Source organism: Dipodomys ordii, unplaced genomic scaffold (genome assembly GCF_000151885.1).
Source record: "Dipodomys ordii isolate 6190 unplaced genomic scaffold, Dord_2.0 Scaffold56, whole genome shotgun sequence".
Classification (NCBI taxonomy): Eukaryota; Metazoa; Chordata; class Mammalia; order Rodentia; family Heteromyidae; genus Dipodomys; species Dipodomys ordii.
Genome location: NW_012267272.1, coordinates 9133580 through 9159623, shown reverse-complemented (window position 1 = coordinate 9159623; position 26044 = coordinate 9133580). Strand labels below are relative to the sequence as shown.

Sequence of the window (26044 nt, the reverse complement as noted above, 5' to 3'; positions counted from 1 at the left end):
GTAGACAAACACTTTGGATATTTCTTCCCTCCCCCAGAAAAGCACCCACAAGTAGTTATAAGACATTATGTGGAAATGTATCTGGCATAACATTATTTAGTCTCCTTTTCTGTGTTAGGATTAGTTTCTAGAAATGTAACCAAATCCTATGATGGAAAATCGTGATACTGACTTTTCTGCATGGCTTACACTGATTTTAGATTTTGTGAAGATATCCTCCTGGTGTTCAGAACATTCAATCAATTTTTACCCAAACCATGAAGGATGAGCCATAGGTATAGGATTCAGAACTTAACATAATGACGTTTGAAGGCTAAGTTCCTATTAGTATTTTAATGATTGTTCAGAGATTTATGCTTGAAAGTGTTGATATTCATGAGCAGTTTGTTTTCAAAGTAGAACTAAATACCACCCCTAGTCACAGCACTTGGTAACCAAGGCTAATTTATGTGTTTATATTACAACTGCCCACAAGATTTAATATGACAGGTTGATGTTAAAGAATAAAAGCGACAAATTTCTGGCTCTGAAATAAAACTTAACTTATAAAAGAACATGTTAGGAAATTATATTTTAACTTTCTTTTTAGAAGTTTGAGTTTGGGATTCAATCTTTCTTCATGAGAAGTTTTTTTGTGTGTGAAAATACCGTATAGAGGGGTTACAGTTACATGGGGGAGAGTAGGTGGGGGATGGGGGGGATGGGAAGGGATGGGAAGGGGAAACAAAGGAGTGGGATTCAATCTTTACATGTATACACTTATAAATTTTGTGACAAAATCAAATAGTTATTTCCCAGGAAGTTTTTTTTATCTTATTCACCTATGGCCCTTTATGTGCTTGGTTTCTGTAAAGGTTGGAGTCTTCTAAACATAAGTTCTGTGCCATCAGTGAATATCACAGCTTTAAATCTTAAAGCTATGTATTTTCTCAGGCATCAGAGTGTGATAGTTTTAAATCTTAGCTAACACCTGTTACCACAAGATGGGGCTGACGAATTCCATTTGGAAAATGGAACAGTTCCTTGGTTTACCACTAGTGAGCAGTCATGCTCTTCTTTTCTAAGCAGGAGCCTCTTGTGGGAAAACAGCTTTTCTGTTTGAGGCAATTGGCTAAGAGTTTTATCAGCTCACTTTTTAATGGGAGGTTGTATTTGTCCTCATGGTCTGAGCGATGCCACTTAAGTATTCTTTTAAAGAACAGTTTGGTTGTATTTACATTTAATATATGTTGCAAATAATAAACTATAGGTCTAAAATAGACTGACTTTAAGTAATGACAGAGCTTGTTTCTAAAGAATAACAGAAGAATAGTACAGAAGAATAGTACAGCAAGAGGACTGGGACTTGTAGCACTGGAACTCTCTGAAGGCGAGTGAACTGAAAAGAGAATCTCCTAAGGTCATACATCTGTTGAGGTTTTTAATGGAATATCAAGGGATGGGAGAGATCTTTTTTTTTTTATTGTAAAAATACCATACAGACAGGTTGCAATTACATGGGCATGGGAGAAATCTTGGAAGGTCTTTGTACAGTGCATTTGGCTTTCTTTGATATTCCCTGTTGGTGTTTTCCTTTACCAATGCATCAATTACTTGCCTCTAGTCTCTTGTCCAATCCAGGAAATGCTTATGAAATCTCATTTAGGGACAGTGTTCAGCAATTCTTTTGTTATAATTATCTACAGTTAGCTGTAGATACGTACAATGGTCATTGTTTCCCAACAAACTGGACCATTCATCCGTTCAATGAATATTTAGTAGGTGCCCACTATGTCTCTGGAGACAAATAGTGACTGAGACATGTTTTTGTCTTCATAAGATTTACAGTTTAACTTGTAAGTGGGTAGGAGTAAGTAGAAGGGAGAAAAGGAGAGAGTTTGCAAAAGGCAAATAAGTAAGTAAACAAATAATAAAATTTCAGCTGTCGATCAATGTTTCAAAGGAAATAAACTACTAATTTTAAACAAAGATGCCTTGGCCATTCAACAAAAGAGGGAGGACCAAATCCAAAGAAAGAAATTAGACCTTTGTCTCACACAATATGCAAAAATTAAGTCAAGCGTGGGGGGGGGCAGCGGCGGGAGATGGGAAGGGATGGTAAGGGGAATCAAAGGAGGAGGCAACAATGCCTTGCCCATGTAATTGTGACCCCTCTGTATGGTATTTTCACAATAAAAAATTAAGACAAAAGAAATAAAAGACTTATAAGGGGCTATACTGTAAATTTTGAGGTTAAGTTTTGGACTTAAAAAAAAACACTGGAATTTGTGTTTTCTTATATATGGGACCCAATAACCCTATAAATCAAATAATAAAAAAGCTAAATTGAATTGAATCACAATGAAAAGCTTTGGACTTCTAAGGGCATTATTGGGAAAGTAAAAAGATAACAGTTCTAATGGGAGAAAACACTTGTAAACCATGTATCTGATAAGGGGTCTTTAGGATAAAAGAACTCTTACAAGTGAACAATAAGAGAAGACAACCCAATTTAAGATTTGAATAGAGATTTTGCCAAAGAAGATACACACGAACATGTAGCATATGACAGTACATGGGAAAATATAGTCTCAGCCATTAGAGTAATGTATATTAAAAAGGTACAGGATGGCAGCAATAAAAAATGACAAGTATTGGCCAAAACATAGAAAAGTCATAACCCTGATACATTGCTTGGGGCAATGTGAAAATGGTTCAGATACTGGAAAACACCTCAGCAATTCATCAAAAGGAAGAAAAAAAATAGGGTGAAGGAATAGGGAGGGAAAGCAGACACAGGCTTGTGGTCAAGAGGTTTTGGTAAGAGGGTAACATTTGAGTTTGAATTTGAATGTGTTGGACTAAGGACTGGATAAGCAAGCAAATCCTGTTCTGCCCTCGGTCTTCTTTTGTTTGCATATGCTCTTTCACGGATGTATGCATCAGTGTGTGTCCTTTCACATAAATGTGTGTATTGAAAGAATTGTTTTTACTGAATAAAAAATGCTGGACTTCAGTGCTTTCCTGGAAAGTTAGCTAAGAGGGGAGTTTCTAAGCCTTGATGGTGCCCTCCATGTTGTAGGGAAGGCCTGGAACAGGGCATCAATTGGGGGTCTTGACGTTTTTGCTACGTCCTCTAAGTGGCAATCAACAAGGTCAGTAGCCATCTGACCTAAAAGATCCTGTAGTCATCTTTTACTTGTAAACCACATAAGAGATGTTTCTTCAAAGGGAATGTGCCCAGGAGGAGAATGGCAGCTTTGTCTAGCCTTTCTGTACAAAGTGAGGTTTGCAGCTTCAGGGCTATCACTGGTGGTAGAGTCAAGACCCTTGGTAGAACCAGCACATAGTACATTTACAAGGCTTGTTCTAGGTAGCTTTCCAAGTGGAGGGGAGGGAAGTTCTTGCTGAACCTTGACACCATCAGCATTTGGGGCTGGATAAATCTTCCTAACAGGTGGCTGTCCTGTGCATTCTATGGTGTCTAATAGCCTGATAGTCCACCCACAAGATGACGTAGCAACTGTCCTTCTCTTAAGCCAAATTCTGAGAACCCACCATGTTTTTCTGCACATTGCCAAATGTTCATAGGAGGATAGGGAAGCTTGTATTAAAATTGGAGAGCCGTATACATGTGGAGACTGATACCTGACACCTGGTGAACTGTGAAGGGAAGAGGCTTACTGTGCTGCCTGTAATGGCAGAACAGTGTGATGTTCAGATGGGTTATCTGTATCCTGCTATGATCAAATACGTTATATGTATCCCGCTATGATCCAATCAGGGTAGTTGGTCTATCCATCCCCTTAAACATTTATCATTTCTTTATCATGAGCAATGTTGCATAAATGCAAAGAAGAGCATGTAGTAAAATTTACTCTAAAATTTAATAGCATGATATTTAGAAAATTCTACAGAATTTTGAAATAGTGGTGGAGTCTTCCTGAACTTCTAGCCTTTGGTGGAATGAGGAAAGGTGAGGCTTTCCCCCTTTCTCTATATGCATCTGTGGTAGATCAGATAGCTATGGTAACCAGGCTCAGATTATTTTGAAAGGACCCCTTTGAAGGAAGCTGCCTGCTTGATAGGAAAGACACTTATAAGAAGTCAATTCATTTCAATTCATTTTTGCAACCTTAGCCCTACTGACATTTTAACAGATAATTTTTTCTGGGGCTTCCTGTACATTATAGGATGCGTAGAGTAGGGTCTCTGCCTCTACTCACCACATGCTTGTGTCGAGAAACATTACTTTGGAGAAAGCTGCATTGCCAAGAATCCTGCTAGGGGAAAACCTATAAAGTGGCCTGCACGGCAGAGAACTAGTTTTCTTTCTTTCTTTTTTTGAAATAGTATTTATTTTATTTATATGGTATGGAGGAATTGAACCCAGGGCCTCATACATGCTAGACAAGCGCTCTACCACGAAACCACATCCCCAGCCCTATGAACGAGTTTTCTGTGGCAGCTATAATGCAGTAGCAGAGATTTAGCATTGTAAAACAACATGAATGAATTACCATGCAGTCTTGGAGGTTAAGGCCTTGGCAGGGCTGTACTCCCTGAAGGAGCTCTCCAGAGAATCCTTCTCCTTCTCCTTTTCTAGCATTCCCAGGCTGCCCTCATTTCTTGTTTCATCTAGCAGTGACCTCTGATTCCATTGTTATGCACCTTCTTGTACTCTGGCCTATCTGTCTTCCATCTCTCTCTTTCTACGTGTGTGTATACATACATATATACACACACACTTTGGGTTAGGCTGGGTCCACCCGGATGATCCAGAATCTTCTCTCCATCACAAGATTCTAGATTTAGTCATATCTTCAAAGCATCTTTCACTAAGCCAGGTGACACTGTCACAGATGTCACAAAGTAGGCAGCGGATATCTTTGTGGATCTTTAAAAAGGTTTTTTTTTTTTTTTTACTGTTATTATAAAGGTGATATACAGAGGGGTTACAGTTTCATAAGTCAGGTAATAAGCACATTTCTTTTTGGGCAGTGTCACTCTTTCTTTTATTCTCTCCAAGATTTTCCCTCCTGTCCCTACCCACAAGTTGTATAGTTCATTTTCAACATAGTTGTCTAGTGAGCACCACTGCTGCATTTGTTTGTTTTCCCTTTGTCCCTCCATTTCTGTGCCTCCCTCTTACCCTCCCAAGACAGATAACTGAACCAACAAGATCTTTGTGGGTGTTTTTCTGCCTACCACAGTCAGTATTTGGGCACACTCAGCCAGAGAGTGTCGACTAACCGCATGGTAGCAGCTCCAGTGAAGCAGTTTCCTGTGACTTTGCCTTCCTTCTCTGTCCTGCCTCTACCCAGGGGTGGGCAGCCAGACTCAGCAGGAGTAGGGTCTCCCCTGCTTGACACTTTCTTGTTGTTGGAACTAGAGTGGAGCTTTGTGACTCAGGTCAAATTGGAAAAAAAAAAAACAACAACCCTAAATTAGATGGAAGGGAGTAGTTTTCATTAAAACAGGACAAAATTTCTTTTTCAGTTCAGGAAAATCCTTCAGGTTTAATTCCTAACCTGTCTGGTGAGCCATGGGCTCTACTTGGAGGTGTTCAGGCTGGGGAGAAGCTGGAGAAATGAGCAGAGAAAACACAGGCAATGTTGGTGAGAAAGTTACTCTTCATGGTGCCTTTTTAGACCCAGATCTTTGAATAACGCTAGGAACATGATGATTTTGGGGAAAAGGACCTCAAAATTTTATAGAACAACATGATGAACTGAAAAGATCTTTTCTCAAAGAGAGAGGAGGGGTTGCTGAGACCCTTTGAAGGCCTGTGTTTCCCCTTATTTTTTTTTCCCGGATGTATTTCTGTTACCTAGAAATGTGAGGAAAGAGGTAGAGGAAATGGAGAAGAGTGGAGAAGCCTGGTCTGACGACTGCCAGCGTGCTCAGGAAGGAGGAACAAGGAGACAGTATTTAAATATGTGCTGGCAGGAAACGCTGGGGCATATGGCCACTCAAGGCGAGGGGTACAGCCTGCATCTCTGCAGCTCAGAATGAGGCTTCCAACTCCTTCCTGGCGTGTAAATGGATGGCTTGCCGGAACTCTAAAATGGTAAGCAGAAAACTTTTAGGGGTTTCCTGAGGACACCAAGCAGAGATCTAAACTCAAATGTCTCCCTTCATAAGTGGATGGACTTGCTTCATACCCTTTAAGTCTACACCTTAAGATTTGAGAACCCTAGGAAAGGTTACTCACACAGGCTAAAAACTGTGTGAGGTAATCATTAGACTATAAAAATAAAATTACTTATAGTGTTTGTTATGTGGAATTTATATATGATATATCTGATTACAAATGATGTATATATGATATGTATTTACATACAGTTATAAAGACCATTTAAAGAATTAAACTGGTCACTGGTAGTTCATACCTATAATCCTAGGTACTTAGAATGCTGTAATCTGAGGATGACCGTTTGAAGCCAGCCCTGTGAAGGAAAGTCCCATGAGACTCTAATTTCTAGTTAGGCACCAAAAATGTCAAAAATAGAGCTGTGGCTCAAGTAGTAGAGCACTAACATTGAGCAGGGACAGTACATATGCACACGTACACACAAACTGTATTTAAGAATAACAAATATGGGGCTGGGAAGGTGGCTCAGTGGTAGAGCGCTTGCCTTGCATGCATGAGGCCCTGGTTCGATTCCTCAGCACCACATAAGCAAAAAGAAAAAAGCCGGAAGTGGCACTGTGACTCAAGTGGTAGAGCGCTAGCCTTGAGCTGAAGAGCTCAGGGACAGCGCCCAGGCCCAGAGTTCAGGCCCCATGACTGGACCCCCCCCCAAAAAAAAAGAATAACAAATGTATTCTACAAATAGTTCTTCCAAGAGAGTCAGTGATCTTAATTTTGGGGGTATGGTTATGGATCATGGAAAATGTTTGTCTGTTCTTCTGGGATTTGAATGGAGTAGATTTGAATGGAGTAGAGAAGTCAAGGTCAAGTGAAGTAAGTAATAATGCAATAACAAATAATGCAATAAAATAACAGGGGAGTGCTTGAGGAAAATGTAGAGCAGTAGGGCTCAGACCTCAATAGGCTTCAGGTTCAAAGAAAAGAATCAAGTAAAGGAAAACAAGGAGAGTTAACTAGACTTGACCTGTCTCTAGTCCTAAATAAGAATGGAGTTTGCCAACTTCTTCAGCTGTGTTGGAGCTGTTGAAATCAAGACATTGCTACATACTAACCTCCACAGATGCATGCTGTTTTCATTTCCAAATTCTTAGTGTTATTTGGGCACAAAAAGATCCCTGGTAAAAGAGTTTTGTTTGTGTGGGCAGAAGTATTATTCAACAGAAGCTGAATTCCATCTTGCTCAACGTATATGATTGGTGTGATTTTCTATGTTAGGCGATCCTCAGGAGGCACTGGAGTTGCTTTTGCAAGGTGCTATGTCTTGCACATATATCCATTATAAGGTGTTTGGACCTTGGATAATTGTAGGGAATATTAAATACAAAGAATCTAGTTATAGAGTAGGTGTTGATCAATATTTATGAAATTTAAAATAGTTGATATTTACTCCTAACAACTCAAATTTCTTTTGTGAAAGAAATGGTAAAGTTGTTAGCATCTAATGGATTCATTGGAGTTAAGCCTAACTAAAAATTGTATATGTGAAAGAAGGGATCTTCCCATTGGGTGACAGTAACTATCCCAAAAGAACAGAGCCATTCCAACTTCACACAAAGGTAATTTGCAAGGACAACATTGATTCTTTTCAACTTCTGTCTGACATCAGTCTTTTCAATCATCACTTTTAAATTAATATATATTAATCATTCCTAATTAATCAGAGCAGCCAAATATTGCTATTTTAAAATATCTGATGAAATCCTCTTCATTTTTGACTCTCCTTTGCCTCAACCATTTGAATATGCTTGTGAGTTACTATGACACACAAATTATTTCCAGCACAAGGCCCACATAAACATAATTAATTTTCAGAGAATTTCTTTAATTGAAAGAATAAATTTAGGTTGACACTGTTGTTATTAACACAATGTTTACTTTTCTACCAAGACCTCAAGTCTATAATGATCAAGAGTGTGGGTCCTTCCTACGTTCCTTCCTTTGTTCCTACGTTCCTTCCTCTCTCTTTCTTCCTTCCTTCCTTCCTTTCTTTCTTTCTTTCTTTCTTTCTTTCTTTCTTTCTTTCTTTCTTTCTTTCTTTCTTTCTTTCTTTCTTTCCTTCTTTCTTTCTTTCTCTCTTTCTTTCTTTCTTTCTTTCTTTCTGTCTTTTGTCTTTCTTCTTTCTTTCTTTCTTCCTTCCTTTCTTTCTTCTTGTCAATCCTGGGCTTAAATGCTGGACCTGGACGCTGTCTCTTTTGCTCAAGGCTAGCACTCTTACCACATGAGCCACAGTGCTACTTCTGTCTTTTTCTGTGGTTAATTGGGGATAAGAGTCACAGTGGTTTTCCTGTCCAGGCTTGCTTTTAACCATGATCCTTGGATCACAGCCTCCCGAGTAGCTAGGATTATAGGTGTTAGCCACTGGTGCTGGCTTATTATTTTTTTTAAATAAGTGTAAACAGCTAAGTTTCGGGCAAGGGCTGTGATGTAAGTCAGATGATCCCTAAAGAAGGCTGAAGGATGCTATCTACTATATTTGACTTAAGGTTAGGAAGACAATCCAAGTGGGAGAGTTGGTGAGATGATTAGAAGAGGGAGGAGGCTGTGAAGAAAGCTTGTGCCTTTCTTTTCCTTCTCCACGTATCATGTGACATTGGAAACTTTAGCAGATGATAGGAAGGGTCTAGAATGCTCTGCAAACATGGCTTGGAATTCTTTGTATTTACCACCCTTGGAAAGGGGTCAGTGTTGATAAAATTAGAAATCAGCGTTGGGCTAGATGCATGTGAATGCATTGCCCACCCTTCCGCTTGGATGGCAACATGGACTCGTTCTCAATTTCTAGAATTGTATCTTTTCCATTTCCTCTTTCCAAGTCCACCTCCACTCAAGCTCTGTCTGTGCCTGGCTTCTGGTTTGAATGAGCCATTGGATTTATTTGCAGCCACTGGGGATCTGGAGTGCAGATGCAAATGGCACTTTTCCCTGGTAAGTGTTGGAAGCAATTGGATCATTTTCTGATTTGCATTCCCGAGGCCTGCAGATTCTCAGGAAAACACATTTTACAGGCAGTTTAGTGGGGGTTATTTTTCATCTCAGTTTACAAATACCATCCTATAATTGTCTTTAGAACAGAAAGAGCTTTCATTTGCAAGGCAGAGGGATAGTTATTAGTTTAGTCGAAATCTGGGTCTAAATAAAACAATGTTTGGGAGCAGAGACTCTATGGGAATGAACAGAGCCCTGGAGAGCAGGGTTATAATATGGGTGGGACACAAATTTGGAAGCAACTGGTTTGAAGGACAGAGGAGCATGTAGAATGGAAGAGATTACTCAGAGAGAGAGAAAGGGAGAGAGAGAGAGGGGGAGAGAGAGATGGAGGGAGTAAGGGAGGGAGAGAGAGAGGAGAGAGAGACAGGGAGGGAAGGAGGGAGAGAGGGAGGGAGGGAGAGAGAGAGGGGAGAGAGAGATGGAGGGAGTAAGGGAGGGAGAGAGAGAAAGAGAGAGGAGAGAGATACAGGGAGGGAAGGAGGGAGAGAGGGAGGGAGGGAGGGAGAGAGAAAGAGAGAGAGAGAGAGAGAGAGAGCACACGAGCATATGCATCACTGACCTACCTTAGGTGTTTTAAGCATTCTGCCTTTCTTTTCCAAATGCTCATTATGAGTGATTCCTGATTTTAACATCAACTGTGAGGGTTCATTTCACCTTCTCACACTTATTCTTGGGCCCTTGTCGAGAGATGACTTCACTCTAAACTCTAGTCCAGGGTTTAGATTTGGTCTGTGTAGAGATGAATACACCAGGAAGATATTTTGAAATCCCAAATGAGCTCACACATAAAGTAGGGATTCATGTTTTGAGAAAAAAACTGCAAGTCAGAGATATAAAAAAGCAACATATATTGGAGAAGTAGTTAATTTAATTTCTATATAAAGTCTTTCAAGCCACCTGATGGCTGAACATAAAGTCCTGAGTAAGCTGACTCACTTCCTGTCACATTCTTCCCACTCAAGACTCCCCCTCCTGCTTTGTGCCTGGGTACTAAAGCAGCAAGCTAGAAGGTGATTTGAGCTGTCCACTGGGCAGTCAGGGCCTGCAACCCAATTCCCTCTTACAGTGACACCTATGTTCAGTATGGCACCATTTCCATTTCCTTGCTCTGTCCTTTCTCTGTTGCTGGCAGCTCCCTGTGTTCAGCCTGTGTCTAGGTCTGTAGCACAGCCTACCGCATGAGAATGATTGGCTTGATGGGAAGAGGAAGGTCTCCAGGGTGACAGAGGTGCAGGTGTGGCTTGATGGGAAGAGGAAGGTCTCCAGGGTGACAGAGGTGCAGGTGTTCCTGGAGAATCGGATACTATGTATTCTTACCTACCTAGCTGGGGAGCTCAGGTTAGCTAAGGTGGCTTAAATTCGGCTTTCCTCATTTCTGCATTTGTACATATTCACGTATCTGTGTAGAATATGTGTTGAGAGACCCTACTTAGATATTTTTCTTTTATCTTAATTATTATTATTATTATTAATTATTATTCTTTTATCTTAATTATTCACATCACTTGCTATATTGACAGGAACCTCTCATTTCCAGCTTACCCACCTTGAGCTTTCTGGAAATTTTCTATGAAACTGATTTTTGCTGGTAATGAAAGGCAATTGAGAATTGTTATTGTGTAATTAATGTGAAGATTGATGAACTTTCCCAATGGATCACACAATGAAATTAGTAGATCTCTGAACAAGTGAAGAAAAACACACATCAATGTAAAATGAACACAAGATATGACCTAGAACTGGAGATAAAATTTTTCCTCAAGAGAGTTGGGTGCTGGTGGCTCATACCTGTAACCCTAGACAATCAAGAGGCTGAGATCTGAGGATTATGTTTTGGAGCTAGCCAGGGCAGGAAAGTCTGTGAGATTTTATCTCCAATCAACCATCCAGAAGCTGGAAGTAGAGCTATAGCTGAGGTGCTAGAATAAAAGCCTTGAGTGAAAAACCAGGTGTGAGTGACTAGGCCCAAGTTCAAGCCCCAATACCAGCATCAATCAATCAATTGATTAATCAAATAACAACAAAATTTTCCTTAAGAAAGCCAATGTGAGGATTTTTATGACCTCAACTTAAGATTTGAGCAATACAGGATTGCTCATGATGGAACATTTTGGCTACAGAAGACTAAGCTCCTAAAATTTGATATTCTTGCACAATAAAAATATGTATTTGTTATTGATCTTATGTTTGTCTGCAATGCATTTATCTGCACATCTTCTGAGACAACAGTGAAAAAATATCCCCATACTAATAAGGAAATTAGATGGGGATGGCCAAGGACAGACTAGAAATTTCATCCTGCATCTTGGCGGTGCCAAAGAATGAAAGCCGCGTGTGGGCAGAGTGAAGTAGTGGGTGGGAGGAACATGCTTGGGACACTTCTGGGGTGTGGGGGCTGATCAGCCTTCTGGACACACAGATGGCCCCGGATGTAGGGGTGATAGCTTTGGAGAGTGGGAATGACATAAAACCAAGGACATCGCTGGAAGTCTATCTGCCATATAGTGACACCATTGTTCTCTTAAAGCCCCTTTCTTTCACTGCATAAAAAAACCCATTGGTGATCCCCATATTGACATTTCTTTTCTAGAGCAATTGAACATATTTTATGATAAAGAACCAGGGCTTCTAGAACAGATGTTAATTGTAGATTAGATAATTTTTCCTTAGGATGTTTTAGATTCTTAGGTGAATGTCAGATTCTACATCCACAGAGGAACCAACCAACCCATCAAGATGACCCTGACCCTGAATGGAGTGCTCCATCAGCCTTCCTAGTCAGGAGAGTGTCCTATTGGGGAAGAATGTCTACTTACCCAGCAAGGCCTTTCATTTTCTTTCATGAGTTAATAATCACAGGTAATCAGAAATGGAACAAAACTTACAGCCCGAAAGAAACCAAGAGAAGCACTGAAGAAATAAAGATCAAAGAGGAATGATGAAGACATTCAAAATTATATCCTCAGGAAAAGTAGAGAAGATACTGCACTCAAAAAATAAGAAAAAATGATATTAAAATGAACAATTAAAAAAGCAGAGGAATTAAAGCATGACTTAATATTGCATTCAGTTAATATGTGGTGATAAGAATCAGTTGAAGTTAAGGTAATTTCTCATTGTTCAGAGCAAAAATCATCAATGGAAAAGGTAAAGAGAAAAGAGGAGAAACAATTATTTAATCTAGGAAGTTAAAGATCTGAAAGAAGTTTAGGTGCTGAGATTAGAAAAAATGGCAAGGAATAGGTTAGTTAATATTTTGAATAGAAGAAAAACTTCCTTACCAAGGAAAACATGGTCTTTTGATTGATAACCTCTGAACTGGCTGTGTACTAGGTGCATCCCTGCTAGTTGAGTACTCTCCCTTCTTCATTGCAAGAACCCTGATGTTTAGAGTAGAAGAGTTGTGTAATTAAAAGTTGAGAATAATTTTTCTTTGAAGATTTCTTGAACTGTGTGTAGAACTTGGTTCTACCTGGAATGCCAGTTAATGTTTCCATGTGGACGAGCCTTTTGATAATAGAGAGAGAAAAAGAGAGATAAGGATGGAGAGGAGAGAGAGGAGAGAGAGAGAAAGGGAGAGAGGGAGGGAGGAGAGAGAGAGTAGGAGAGAGAGGAGAGAGAGAGGAGAGACATATGGACGGACAGACAGACAGACCAGAATGTGAGGAGGGAGGGAGCTAGGACAGGACTCCAGAGGAACCCTAGACCTAGGGCTTTCTGGAGCACCTGAGATCTAGGAAATAGTTGATGAATATAATCTGGACATTCAGGGTAGGAATTTCCAACAATGACAACAATGATGAATGTGAATCAGGTTTAAGACTCAACTGATTGGATTAAGGAGATGAAGAGTTTTGAGAAAGTTGCTTGGGAGAGGAGGGCAAAGATGAATAGCATCCAACTGATAGTTACTAGCATAAGACAAAAAGCTGAGTTACTTTGAGAAGGTAGACAAGCATATACTTTGTTTTGAAGCATGTGTCTAAATAACATAAAGGAAGACAATTGAGCACACTGATTACAAACTCAAAACTCCCACATGCAAGTGAGTAAATGGCAAAGTGCCAGAAAATAAAATATGTTTTATTAAAAAAATGAAGTGTGATTGACATGCAAAAAGTATACATGTTTAATATATATATGAATATACCTTGATGAGTTTGAAGATGAGCATGTATTTATGAAACCACTACTAGAAGCAATCCTTTAAACTTAACCATCCCCCTTAAAGGTATGTTTGTCCATATCTGTGTGTATGCATGTGCCCTTCTGAGTGTGTGTATGCATTGAACCACCTTTTCTTTATCTATTCATTTATCAGTGGACACTTAGATTGTTTCCATAGCTTGGCTATTTTGTATAATACTTCTCTCTTCTCCTCTCCTCTCCACTCCCCTCCTCTTCCCTTCTCTCATCTCCTCTCCTCCTCCTCCCCTTCCCTCCCTTCCCTTCTCTCCTCTCCTCCTCCTCTTCCCTTCTCTCCTTTCCTCTCCTCTTCCTCCCCTTCTCTCCTCTTCCTTTCTCTCCTCTCCTCTTTTCCTCCTCTCCTCTCCCCCTCCTCTCCTCTACTCCCCTCCTCTCTCCTCCTTCTCTTTTCCCCTCCCCTCCTCTCCTTGTTTCTCCTCTTCTCATCTCATCTCTTCTTCTCACTTTTTTCTTTCTTTTGCTTCCTTTTGAGATGACTTCACTCCATAGCATAAGCTTGCCTCAAACTCAAGATCAAGATTGACATCAAATTCTCAACCTCTCCCAGGATGGGATTTCCCATGTGCACCACCACATTTATCAAGATCCTATCATTTGTTCTTCATATTTACCCAGAAAATGGACTGCAGAATCAGACAGTAGTCCTATTTTTAATTTTTGAGGAACCTCCATGCTGTTTTCCATAGTGGCTCCTCCAATTTGCATTCTCACCAGCACCCTCAAGGCCGGCTCCACAACCTGCCAATGTTTGTTTTCTTTTGTTGAGGATATCTTATTGTAATTTGGGTTCACACTTCTCTGATGGTTAACAATATTGAGCACATTTTCCTATGTATGTTGGATATTTTTGTATCTTCTTGGAGAAATGTATAGTTCAGTCTTTTGCTAATTTTCTGTCTCTTTTTCATCTTTCTTTTTTCTTTCTCTCTCTTTTATTGGGTTGGGAAAATTTCTTATATATTTTAAATATTAGTTCTCTATTGGACATATGGCTTTCAAATATTATTTTCCATTAAGTAGTTTGCCTTTTCATTTGGTGCTTGTTGCCTTTGCTATGGATGAGATAGATGTAGTGACATTTTTGTATTTTTGTGTGTGATTTTTGTATATCTTTGAAAGCCAAGGCCAAGAATCTTTCAGGTTGTTCTTCTAGGAGTTTCATAGTTTCAGGTCATACATTGAAGTTCCTAAACAATTTTGAGTTGATTTTATATATGGTGTAAGATAAGGCTCCAATTTCTTTCTTTTCCTGTGAATATCTAGTTTTTCTAATGAAACCAAAATGTGGATTCCTTTTTTCCTATCTCTTTTTACTTTGTTTTATTTGAGACAGGATTTTGCTCTGTAGCTGAGGCTAGCTTCAAATGTGAGTTTCACCTGCTTGAGTCTTCTAAGTGCTAGGATTTCAGGCATGCACCTCCACAACTGGCTTTTTTCTGTTCCTATAAAAATGCTTCCAACATTTTGATACAGATTATATCGAACCTGTAGATTATTTCTGATAGTATGGATGTTTTGAGCAAAGTATTTCTTTGTATCCATAAATATAAGATTTTTTCCATTTATTTGTGTTTTTCCCCAATTTATTTCCCCAACGTTTCAAGAAGAAATTAAAAAATAGAGAATATCTTAATATAAACATGAATAAAACTACAACATACTAAAATATACAGGATGCAAAAGAAGTAATAATACAAGAATCACTTATATTTTAAAAAAGGATTTAAAATAATCAATTTTACCCGGTAGAAAAAGAATAAACTAAGCACCACATAAGCAAAAAGAAAGAAGCCGGAAGTGGTGCTGTGGCTCAAGTGGTAGAGCCCTAGCCTTTAGCTGAAGAGCTGAGGGACAGCACCAGGCCCAGAGTTCAGGCCCCATGACTGGACCCCCCCAAAAAAAACCCCAAAACAAAACAACAAAAAAAGAACAGTAAAGATAAAGATGAAGTAAGTGTAATAGTAAATGGAAAGAATAATAGAAATAATTGATTAAACTAAGATATCCTTAGCTAGCAAGATAAATAGAAAGCCCATAGAATGAGAGAAGATCTTTACTAGCTATACAACAGACAAAGGCCTCACATCTAAAATATACTTAGAGCTCAAAAAATTAAACAAATCCCTAAAGAAACAACAACTCCATTAATAAATGGGCTAAAGACTTAGAAATTTTGAAGAAATAAGAATGGTCAATGGACAGATGAAGAAATGTTCATCTGGGCTCAGAAAAGAAATGCCAACCAAAACAACCTTGAGATTCCCCCTCACCCCAGTTAGAATGGCCATTATTAAGAAAATGAATAATAACAGATGCTGGTGGGGATGTGGCCAAAAGGGAATGTTATTACACTGTTGGTATATGTAAACTTGTTCAACCACTCTAGAAAGAACTATGGAGGCTCCTCAGAAGACTCAACATAGAGCTTCCCTATGACCCAGCAATCTCAGGCAAGTATTTACACAAATGACTATCAACCAGCCTGTGTTAATGTCACCAGCACAACCATGTTCCTTGTGGCATTATTTACCATAGTTAGGATAAGAAATCAACCAGTTGCTCTTCAGTAGATGATGCTTCCATCAGAAAGAATGACATCATTCCATTTCTAAGGGAATGGAAAGATTAGGAAAAATTTATATTAAGTAATCCAGACTCAAAGAAACATAGGCCACACAGTTTCCCTCATTTGTAATAACTAGAATATGTATATAAGTCTACAAGTTAATCCAATAGATAGTAAAAGACAAATAATTACACTTGGACATGATTAAACAGCTATTATAAACTTAATAAAATGGTTAAAATGAAAAGATTAAAAAAACACCCAGTACTCTAAGCATTGTACAGTGAGAACAAAGGATGATATTCTTAGGAGAGGATCACAGTGGCTCAATAGATATACATATATAACCATATAAATTGATGGTTTTCAAAATGAACTCCAAGAAATGGAAACAAGAATTTTTTTATTGTACTGTTTGCAGTTATTTATTTTTTCTTTCTTTTTTCCCCTTCTTTAGTTTATTTCCTATAGTCACTGTTTTTGATTTCTGTGTCCTTTATTTTATATACAACTTTACTGATTTGGGGAAGCAAAGAGGAATCACAGAAACGGTGATACAAAGGTGAATCAGTTCAACAGTGATACTCACTAGAAATAGTGAGAAATAGAAATAGTGGAAAAAACTTTACAACTTGAGGGGCCAGAAGGTTGGAAGGTGAAAAAATGGGAGAAAATGAGGGAGGGGATAACACTTCAAAAACAAATGTACTCATTACCTTATGTATGTAACTGTAACTCCTCTGTACATACCTTTACAGTAACATTTAATAAAAAATCTCAAACAACCAATTTACTCTTTACTATTTTTCTTTAGGAAAAGAAAAATAGACTAAGTGTTACAGAATGAAAAAATACAGTAAAGATAAAGATGAAATAAGTGTAATAGTAAATGGAAAGAATAATAGAAATAATTGATTAAACAGATCTCTTTGGGAATAAGATAAAATTATAAATCCTTAGCTACATTATCCAAAGGGGGGGCACTCAAGTAAATAAAATTGAAAGAGGAGACATTATAATGGACATATCGGAAATAAAAAAAAAAGATCATGAATTTGACAGCCTAGATTGTTAGAAACATACAATCCACCAATTAAAAGCTGGAATAGTCTAATAACAATTGCAGAGACCAAGTCAATAAGATAAAAACCTCAGATATTTTTCTCCAATTCTCCATGGAGGGGCCCTGCCCAGTACACCCCCCTTTCTTAGAGGCTCCAGCACTGCAGGCCTGTGCCCGCCTTCTCCCTTACCCCTCCCCCACCCACCATGTCCCATCTCCTTCTTTGAATTAAAAGCAGAGAGCAGAAGAAAAAAAAAAACACAATAAAAACAGAAAAAAACAACCCCAAACCAAAAAACCCAACCCTCTCAACAAAGAAAAATCCAGGACTAGATGGTTTATCAGAGAATTCTACAAAACTTCTGAAGCAGACTTAATACTAGTCTAGGCCAGTATTACCAGCATTACTAAATTCAAGCGAAGATGTAATGGAGAACTTAAATATCTATACTAACAGGTAAGTATCTGATGAACATAGTCAAAAAAGATAGCTAAGTGAGAAAGGAAGAAAATTTATCTGTTAGCATTTAACAGCAGATGACATGATCCCATAAGTAGAAAACCTTAAAGTCATCATAACAAGTCTGCTAGAACTAATAAGCAAATTCAGGAATGTTGTAGGACCTAAAATCATAACATAAAATAAGTGATGCTTTTTTTCCCCACTAAATTACCTGAAAGAGAATTCAAGAAAACAGTCTCATTTATAATAACATCAAAAGAATAAAATGCTCAGGAATAAACTTAAGGGCTGAAAATTCTTTTTACATTTAAAAATGATAAAAATGAATTTGATTTTATGCCTGAAACATTTTCTTTTTATCTTGATCTAGAGTTTTGACATCTGACACCCTCCCCTAATTACCCACTCCTAAGATGGTTGGAAGCAGCTTGGTGGGGAATCTCACGATTTCTCATAAATATTTTCTCCCAGGTGGTTTTTCCTGATGGCTTTGATGTTCTGTTTGTAGCTCATCCATGTCTGTGTTTTGGTAGTGACTGACTTTTAGCCTCTGAGCATGATGAGATAGGAACAGACATTTGCAAAGAACATCTGACAGTTTTCTCAGCCTCCGGTATATTATTCAAAACGCATTTTGTGAAGACACCAGGAAACATGCCATCATTTGAATGCCAAATACTTTACTTTTTTTTTTTTTCATGCAACTGAGTCCTCAGTGAGAATCAAATGACAGATAATGGTGTTTGTCTAAAACTCACAGCTAGGTCATTGTTTCTCTGGAGATTCATGTCACCGCGTCAACACTCGGTAGCTTTGAAGGAAAGCACATGGTTGTGGTGGTCCTGGTGGGACTGGCTCGGGTAGCCTAGTCTTTGACTCTGAGAAGATTCCAACTATCCTATTGGCTGGTTCAGGAAATGGAAGGAGGGCAGTTTGCCTTTGTCCTGCTAGTATGATGTAGCTCTTAGGCATTTCCCACATCAGATCATGAACCTGATATCCAGGACCTTCCCTAAGTATCAGCTTCATTAGTAACATCTCTTTCTTGGTAAGACAAGTCATTTGTTCAAAGGGGTAGATAGATAGCAGTTAACTTAAGACTTAAATCTAGCTTTTCTTTGAGGTCCTTACCATTCCTTGCTTATGAACTATGCTTTCTTCACTCTCATTTTTTGTTGCTGTTTTTGTTTGTTGTTAATTGAATATCTTTGAGATACAACCAACTCTATTACTGTTTCCTCAACGTTTTATTCAAGCTGATCTTTTGCTTTTCATATTTTACATGTACCTTTACTCTAGAGGTCACTAAAGAAATTATTTCAGCTAAATGGCCAAGCTAATGATGATGATGATGATGATGCATATGTATGTGTGTATTTAGTCACTTTTATGATAGAAATGACTCATACCAATGTTAGGACTCATCAAAACGATGACAGTGAATTAGGAATATTGTATTTAATACATAGAAGATAAAGGTCTCAACCAGAGAGATACCCTTCAACTTTTTAGATTTATAAGCAAGCACTTGCAAATAAACAGACTTTACTTTGCTAGAAACTCCAGTGGACATTCTTTGATTTGAAAAGCTGTTATTTCAACTTTAAAAAGGAAGGGAAAAAAGTTGACAAAACTCAGGCCATTTTAGAAAAGTAATATACAGAAGAAAGCATGAGATTAGTGAGTTCAAAGAGAGAGAGATTGATGTCAGCTGAAGGCTCTGCCTGTGTGACAGAAGTTTAATATGTTGTGAGCAGCTGAAAATGCATTCATGTTTAGAAGCTTACCCTAAAGCTGAAGAGTTGTGAGTAGAACCATTATAAATGAGAACTATCTGTGTACATATCTTGTATAAGATGTATCTTGCATTTGATTATAGGGCACACATTTCTCTTAAGTTTTAGAAATGCTCTGTTAAACCCTAGTATGATAGTTAATCTTGTGCTGCTACAATGGAATGACACAAACTAGATAATTCATAATGAACAGAGACTTTTTGACTCACTGTTCTGGTAGCTGGAAAGTCCAAGATTAAGGGGATGCGACAGTAAGAAACGTCTTTCATGGATGCTCTATAACTTCTAAAGCAGAAGGCAGCACCTGTGAAAGAGAGAGAACAGAAGGGAGGTATTCTATTGCATCATTTGAATGCAGTAAATTAGTGCATTAAACTTGTGAACATCCAAATGGTTGTTCACAATATGTATTGGCAACTTAAATCTCTGAGGATAGATTTGTATACTAGGTAATGCTTCCTGACTGTGTCCTCAGTATTCCTTGTGTTGTAAATTTCACCCTAAATGCAACAGGATGGAGAGGTAAGAGCTTTCAGAAGTGACCATTACTGTTGTTAGAGGGAGTGGGATCCTAATGTAAGGATCAGTAGCTCCTTTCCTTTTCTATCTTTCCTTCTCTTCTCTTTTGGGATGGGATGATACAGTAAGAAGACCCCACCAGAGGAAACTTTTCCATCTCACACTTACCAGCCCAGAATCATTCCCAGTGAGATAGTTTTCTGTTCATTACAAATTACCCAGTCTGTGGAATTGCATTATAGGAACACATAATAGAGTCAGACATTTAGGTTTGACAGAACACTTCTAAAATTTATTGAAGTAACATGTACTTAACCCACAATCCACGTGGACACATTGGGAATTTCATGGGTATTGCACTGAATTTGTAGCTTACTTTTGGAAGTATAGCAATTTTCATGATATTAATTCTGCCAGTCCATGAACATGGGAGTTCTTCCTGCCTCTTGGTGTCTTCTTCAATTCCTTTCTTTAAAGTCTTGTAGTTTTTGTTGTAGAAGTCCTTCACTTCACTTTTTTCCTTGGTATTTTTTTCCTTTGGGGTTATTGCAAATGAAGTACTTTTTTTCCTACTTTCTTTCTGTATCTTGTTGCTATGCAGAAAAGCTATTGATTGACTTCTCATGTGAACCGAAGACTAGAATTGCTCAATGATGTTGCTCATGTTGCCTATCGGTATGAAATTGTAGGAACACAAGTCTCTTCAGTTATGAAATATATTTTAAATAACACTCAACTGCTTAAAAACAAATAGTTTTGGTTGGGTTCATGCAGATTGTCAATATGAAATCATTCCACATTATGGGATTGAGGAGGAAAAGAGCCAGAAAATTAATATATAATGTGATTTGTTTATATAAACATTATATTGAAGGAAAGCATCCTGTGGTACAGAAAATACTATAAACACTTCATATACCCAAAACCTTTTGTGAAAAGAATCAGCAATATATGACTAGCCTAAACTTCCACCCTATTTCTTTATCCTCTGTTGGCTTGTTTCAGACTTAGTTTATGTGGTTTGTAAATACAGAAAGCATTTTTAAGGGAATTGGCATAATGACTAATCATTCACTCAAGCTGAGTATAAAAGAAAGCCAAGAATGAAGGAACTTGATAAGGAGACAGAATAAAAAAGTTGTTGATGACTTTTCCAAATAAAATGGAAAAAATGAGAGATAATAAAAAGAGAGATGTTTAATTCATGACTTTAGAGGTTTGCAACTTTTTATTTTTTGGTTTGATCAGTTGTGAGGCTTTGAACTCAGGGCCTGAACACCATCCCTAAGCTTTTTTGCTCAAGGCTAATGCTCTCCCAGTCACAGCACCACTTCCAGATTTTTCTATGACTTAATTGGAAATAAGAGTCTCAGAGAATTTCTTGACCCAGCTGGCTTCGAACCACATTCCTCATACATCAGCTTCCTAAATAGCTAGGATTATAGATGTGAGCCACCATCGCTCAGCTAGTTGTCAACTTTTGTAAAATCCAACAGCAACAGAGAGACTCAATTACCAAACTAAACAGCACAGTAACTTCACTCATATCTTTTCTGTGTACCTAGTTCTCTTCCTAATGAGCATCAATAAAACATACTGAATTTTTATATTAGTACATGCATAGTGTATATAGTTCAAGCATTTCTGAAAGGCATACAACAACATATATGTATATAGATTCTATTTTTTATACTTGGTACTACTTCTTACAAATCCCCTGTTAATAATTTTTGGTACACTAAGAAATTTTAAGTATACATATAAGGTCACACAAAATATAGATTCTGTAAAAACAGAAGTATACATAGAATAATAAAATATCTCTGATTTTCTATAATTAACATTATATTGGAAATCTTTTAATGTCTGTACAAGAGTTAATCTCCCTTTAGAAATGTCAATATAACATATCATTTGGATTTACAAATTTTCTCATTAATAAGCAGCATTGCAATAATCCTCTTGCACATTTTTTGCATTTGTAAAGATTTATGAATTCATATGTTTAGGAAAATACTCTAGACAGTAATTTTAAGTAGAAACATATTTCATTATGTTAATAATGAGAGATATCTCCAGATTGTTTAGTTGTGTCTTTGAAGGAGAGAGATAGAATATACTTCCAGCAGTAGCTTAGAAAACTTTTCAAGGAATCTCAATGTGTTTAAAATTCATGGGAAGGGAGAAAGAGAGGACATGTGAACAATTCAGGTTTTACAATCTGTTTTGGTGGCTGTATCAACCCTGGCTGTATATGATGATCACCCAGAGGACTCAGAAATTTGTTTCCATTTCCAACAGCAGAAATTCTGACTTAATTGAGCATAATATTCCAGGTTGTTTTTGGTCATTGGTGCTTTCAAAAATCAACCACAGAGATTCCAATATTTAATCAGTGTCAAGAACCACTGCTAGAAGAGAGACTAAGAGGGGCTGGGAAGGTGGCTTTAGTGGTAGAGCACTTGCCTTGCATGCCTGAGGCCCTGGGTTCGATTCCTCAGCACCACATAAGCAAAAAGAAAAAAGCCGGAAGTGGTGCTGTGGCTCAAATGGTAGAGTGCTAGCCTTGAGCTGAAGAGCTGAGGAACAACGCCCAAGCCCAGAGTTCAGGCCCCACAACCGCCCCCCCCCCAAAAAAAAGAGAGACTAAGAAAAGGTAGACAAAGATGGCTCAGGCGAAGAGTGTGTCAAGCATCATCAAGGCAAGCACCCATGAAACAAAAGAGAAAAGTAAAAATAAATTTTCTATTAAGAAAACCCACATCAGGTGAAAGGGTCAGATCAGATGTGAGGAAGAAAGGAGGAGAAAAGGAGAGGCCTAGCAAGGGAAGGTGAAACTGAAGGGGCTAGGTCACCTTGTTCCCTTTAGTTGCTTATCTCAGAATCTGCTCTTAGTTGAAGATGAATTTGGGACTGAAGCTTCTTCCAAGCTCTTCTTAACCCAGGGTTGCCCTGAATCAGTAGAACTGAGTGAGCAGCTGGGAAGGCAGCCAAGACAATTCTGAGGAAAATATACCAGAAAAAACTAGTGTTAAGGATATTAGATATAAAAAGAAATAGAGTAAGTGCATTGAAAAAGTAGAGAATGAGAAAGTAGCTAGTTGCTTTAATGGCCCCCATGTGGGCTTCCATGCTAAGGTCTCTTGAGCCTGTTGTACTGCTTTTCATGTGCAGGGTGTGTCTCTTGAGAGAGATGATCAGCATGGTGGCTGCCACGACGAAGATGATCAGAGGAATGAGGACACCCAGGCTAAGGAAAAGAGCCACGCTGACCACATTGGTCTTAACATAGTTTAGTTCCTTTGTGTAGTTGTAGATATTGATAACATGAGAATAATTATTCAACACAGTGTAGGTGTCCTTGAAGAAAAGCATGCTGCAGCTGAAGGAGATAAGCACGGAGAGCCACAGGAGCCGGGGAATCCATCCAGAAAGTCTCCATTTCAGCTTGAGGAAAAGTGGGGAGGAGAAACTGGCAATCTTCATAAAGTAGAAGAAACTGAGACAGGCGGGAAACCAGAGGCCACAGTATTGTAAAAATACAAAACTTACTTGGAATAGCTTAGATAACTTATCTTTATAAAAAGATAACGAGACCGTAAGGACTAAACTAATTTCTAGTATCATAAAGCTGTGGAGCCCTATTCTAGATACACTCAAGAAAACCAGAATCCTGCCACTGGTTGAAACTGCCTTTTTCTGAATCCATATAGCAACATGGATAGCCAAGATGAATCCATTTGCAATGATTCCCACCATGCATTCAATGATTATAATTACAAAAATTGAGATGAAGATAAATGATGGTAATTCCTTGTCTGCAGACTTGCTGAACATAGCCATGGTGAGGTTGGTGCTCTTCTTTGATGTCTGGAAGAAAATATCTCCCTAGCATTAGACAGGTGGATGAGAGCTTCCACAAGGCTTGCACAGGAGGAAGTAGCGGAAGGGCCATTTACAAATTCACTCCATTTGTTTATATCACAATTCTTAGCTCTAAATCTGGAGATACAAACGATGGGGGGGATCTGGTTTCCAGTCCTTTCCTTGGTTTTGAATATGTTGGTATGTATTCAGTCAAGGGGCTCCAGGAACATTGCACTGATTACCCCACACACCTCGCACTAAGAGCCATGCTCTCTGGTAACTAGTTAATATGAACTTTGCTCACTGTGGGAACTGATTGAAATCAATATTGTAAAGGTATATGTGTGTCCATATATGTATATATATGTATATGTATTTCTTATTTCATGGCAGGAAGTACTCAAACAACCTGTATATATCATCACATTTACATATCTTGAAACCTTATGAGGTGTGTATTTTTGCTATTTCCATTTTGCAGATGGAGAAACTGAGGCATACAGAAATTTGTTTGTTTTTAAATAACGTGTTCAAAGCGTTCAACTATATTCAAACCCATCACCTGACCTTAGAGCTTATTCTTGCTCATTGGGTCATTCTGTCCAGACTTGTGTAGATTCTTTTGTGTATGACCAAGACTACATGAAATATTGACAAACATAAGAAATGTACTCGTTATCTTGCCCATGTAATTGTAACTCCTCTGTATGGTATTCTCATGATTAAAACATAAAGAAATATTGACTGACATTTTTCATGGTAGCCTCTATAATGTCTTTAGTACTGCAGGGGCAAGGAGGCACTACATATGCAAAAGATAGGACTTTGCTGGGTGCTAGTGGCTCATACCTGTAATCCTAGCTACTCAGGAGGCTGAGATCTGAGGATCACCGTTCAAAGCCAGCCCAGGCAGGAAAGTCCTTGAGACTTTTATCTCCAATAAGCCATCAGAAAACAAAAAACCTGGAAGTGGCACTGTGGCTCAAGTGGTAGAGTGCTAGACCTGAGCTGAAGATCTGAGGCACAATACTCAGGCCCAGAGTTTAAGCCTCCCGACCAGCCAAAAAAAAAAAAAAAAGACTTTATCTACAAGACAAATTACTTGAGGCAACAATTTCTTTTGTGCTTTCCAATTACCACATGTAGTTTCACAAGGAGGTTTCAGTGACTTTGACATACATACATACATACATACATACATACATACATACAATGCACCCCAGTCAAACTGCACCCTGGTCAAACTCACCTTTTCCATCTCTCTTTCATCCTTCTTTCTTAAAAGAGTTTCAACAGGCTCCATGGTTTGATTTTCATCCATGCATATAAAGTACTTGGACTGTATTCAGACCTATTCACCCTCTCATTGGTCCTCCCCCTTCCCACAGTTACCTGTCTCCTCAGTTCACCTGGTCTACTCTTGCCTGTGATTCCACAGATGTTTACTGTACAACGAGGATCCACCATGGTAATCCATATGCATATTATTATAACACAGGCTTGCGCTCATATGTTATCACTTTGAAGAAGACACCAGGAAAGTAAGGGTTGAAAGAAAAGTTCCTGAGATCTCCTATAAGGTAGGCTAGCCAACCTTTGGGTAAGATAACACCCCATCCATTCAACTTTGGAATGCTAAAACCAGAAGAGATGGGAAATGAGTCACCTTTATCTGATTTGAAAGTGGAAACCTGGGATACACATGGGCAGCAGGGACTTCCTATGGAAGTGAGTTAGCTTTATGAATATATATATATACATATATATACATATATATACACTCTAAAATAATGATAGTGAAGTAAGTCTAAGGAGGGGAAGTTGGAAGGTGACAGTTCTCTGACAATCTTTATAATATGTATGTTTTCTTTTAGGCTTCTTTTAAACTAGGCAAAACTTTATGAAAGCTTTCAGCTTAATTTTAATCAAGCCGTCATAAATCTTAACCATCTCCTCTCATCCTTTGCTGGTTTTGTTTGTTTTGATTTGGAGCAGAGTCCCCCTCCATAGACCAGGTTGGCCTTGAACTCAGGATTCTCCTGCCTGTGCCCCCAGCATGCTGAGATTACAAGTGCTACCACTATACCCACCTTAGCATCTCATCTTAAAGTCTCTGTTCCCAAGCTCCAAATATTTCTCCTATATATAGTGTAATAACAATTCTCTAGTTCTACCTACTTATACACACAGGTTTGGAATCTCTGGGCCTGTTATTTTCCACTTTCTTTCTCTCAAGTCTGCTAATCTAGGTTTCCAAGAGAATAGGGGGAAATGGGCACAGTCTTGTGGTCCAATGCCATTCTCCTCATAGAATATTTCTTTTTATTATTTTTTGGTGTAAACTTTTAATTGTGAAAATACCGTACAGAGGGTTACAATTACATGGGCAAGATAATGAGTACATTTCTTATCAAGCATTGTTGCCTCCTCCTTTGTTTCCCCT

General features: G+C 38.4%; 1 protein-coding gene across 1 annotated transcript; it reads right to left on the bottom strand.

The window, feature by feature from the left end:
• Positions 1 to 22599: 22599 nt before the first annotated feature.
• On the bottom strand, positions 22600 to 24904 carry LOC105989488 (taste receptor type 2 member 39). The gene is made up of 2 exons (XM_013021578.1): positions 24851 to 24904; positions 22600 to 23622 (listed from the first exon to the last, which is right to left on the bottom strand). Exons 1-2 carry the CDS (start codon positions 24902 to 24904, stop codon positions 22600 to 22602), a joined length of 1077 nt encoding a protein of 358 aa, XP_012877032.1.
• Positions 24905 to 26044: the final 1140 nt, after the last annotated feature.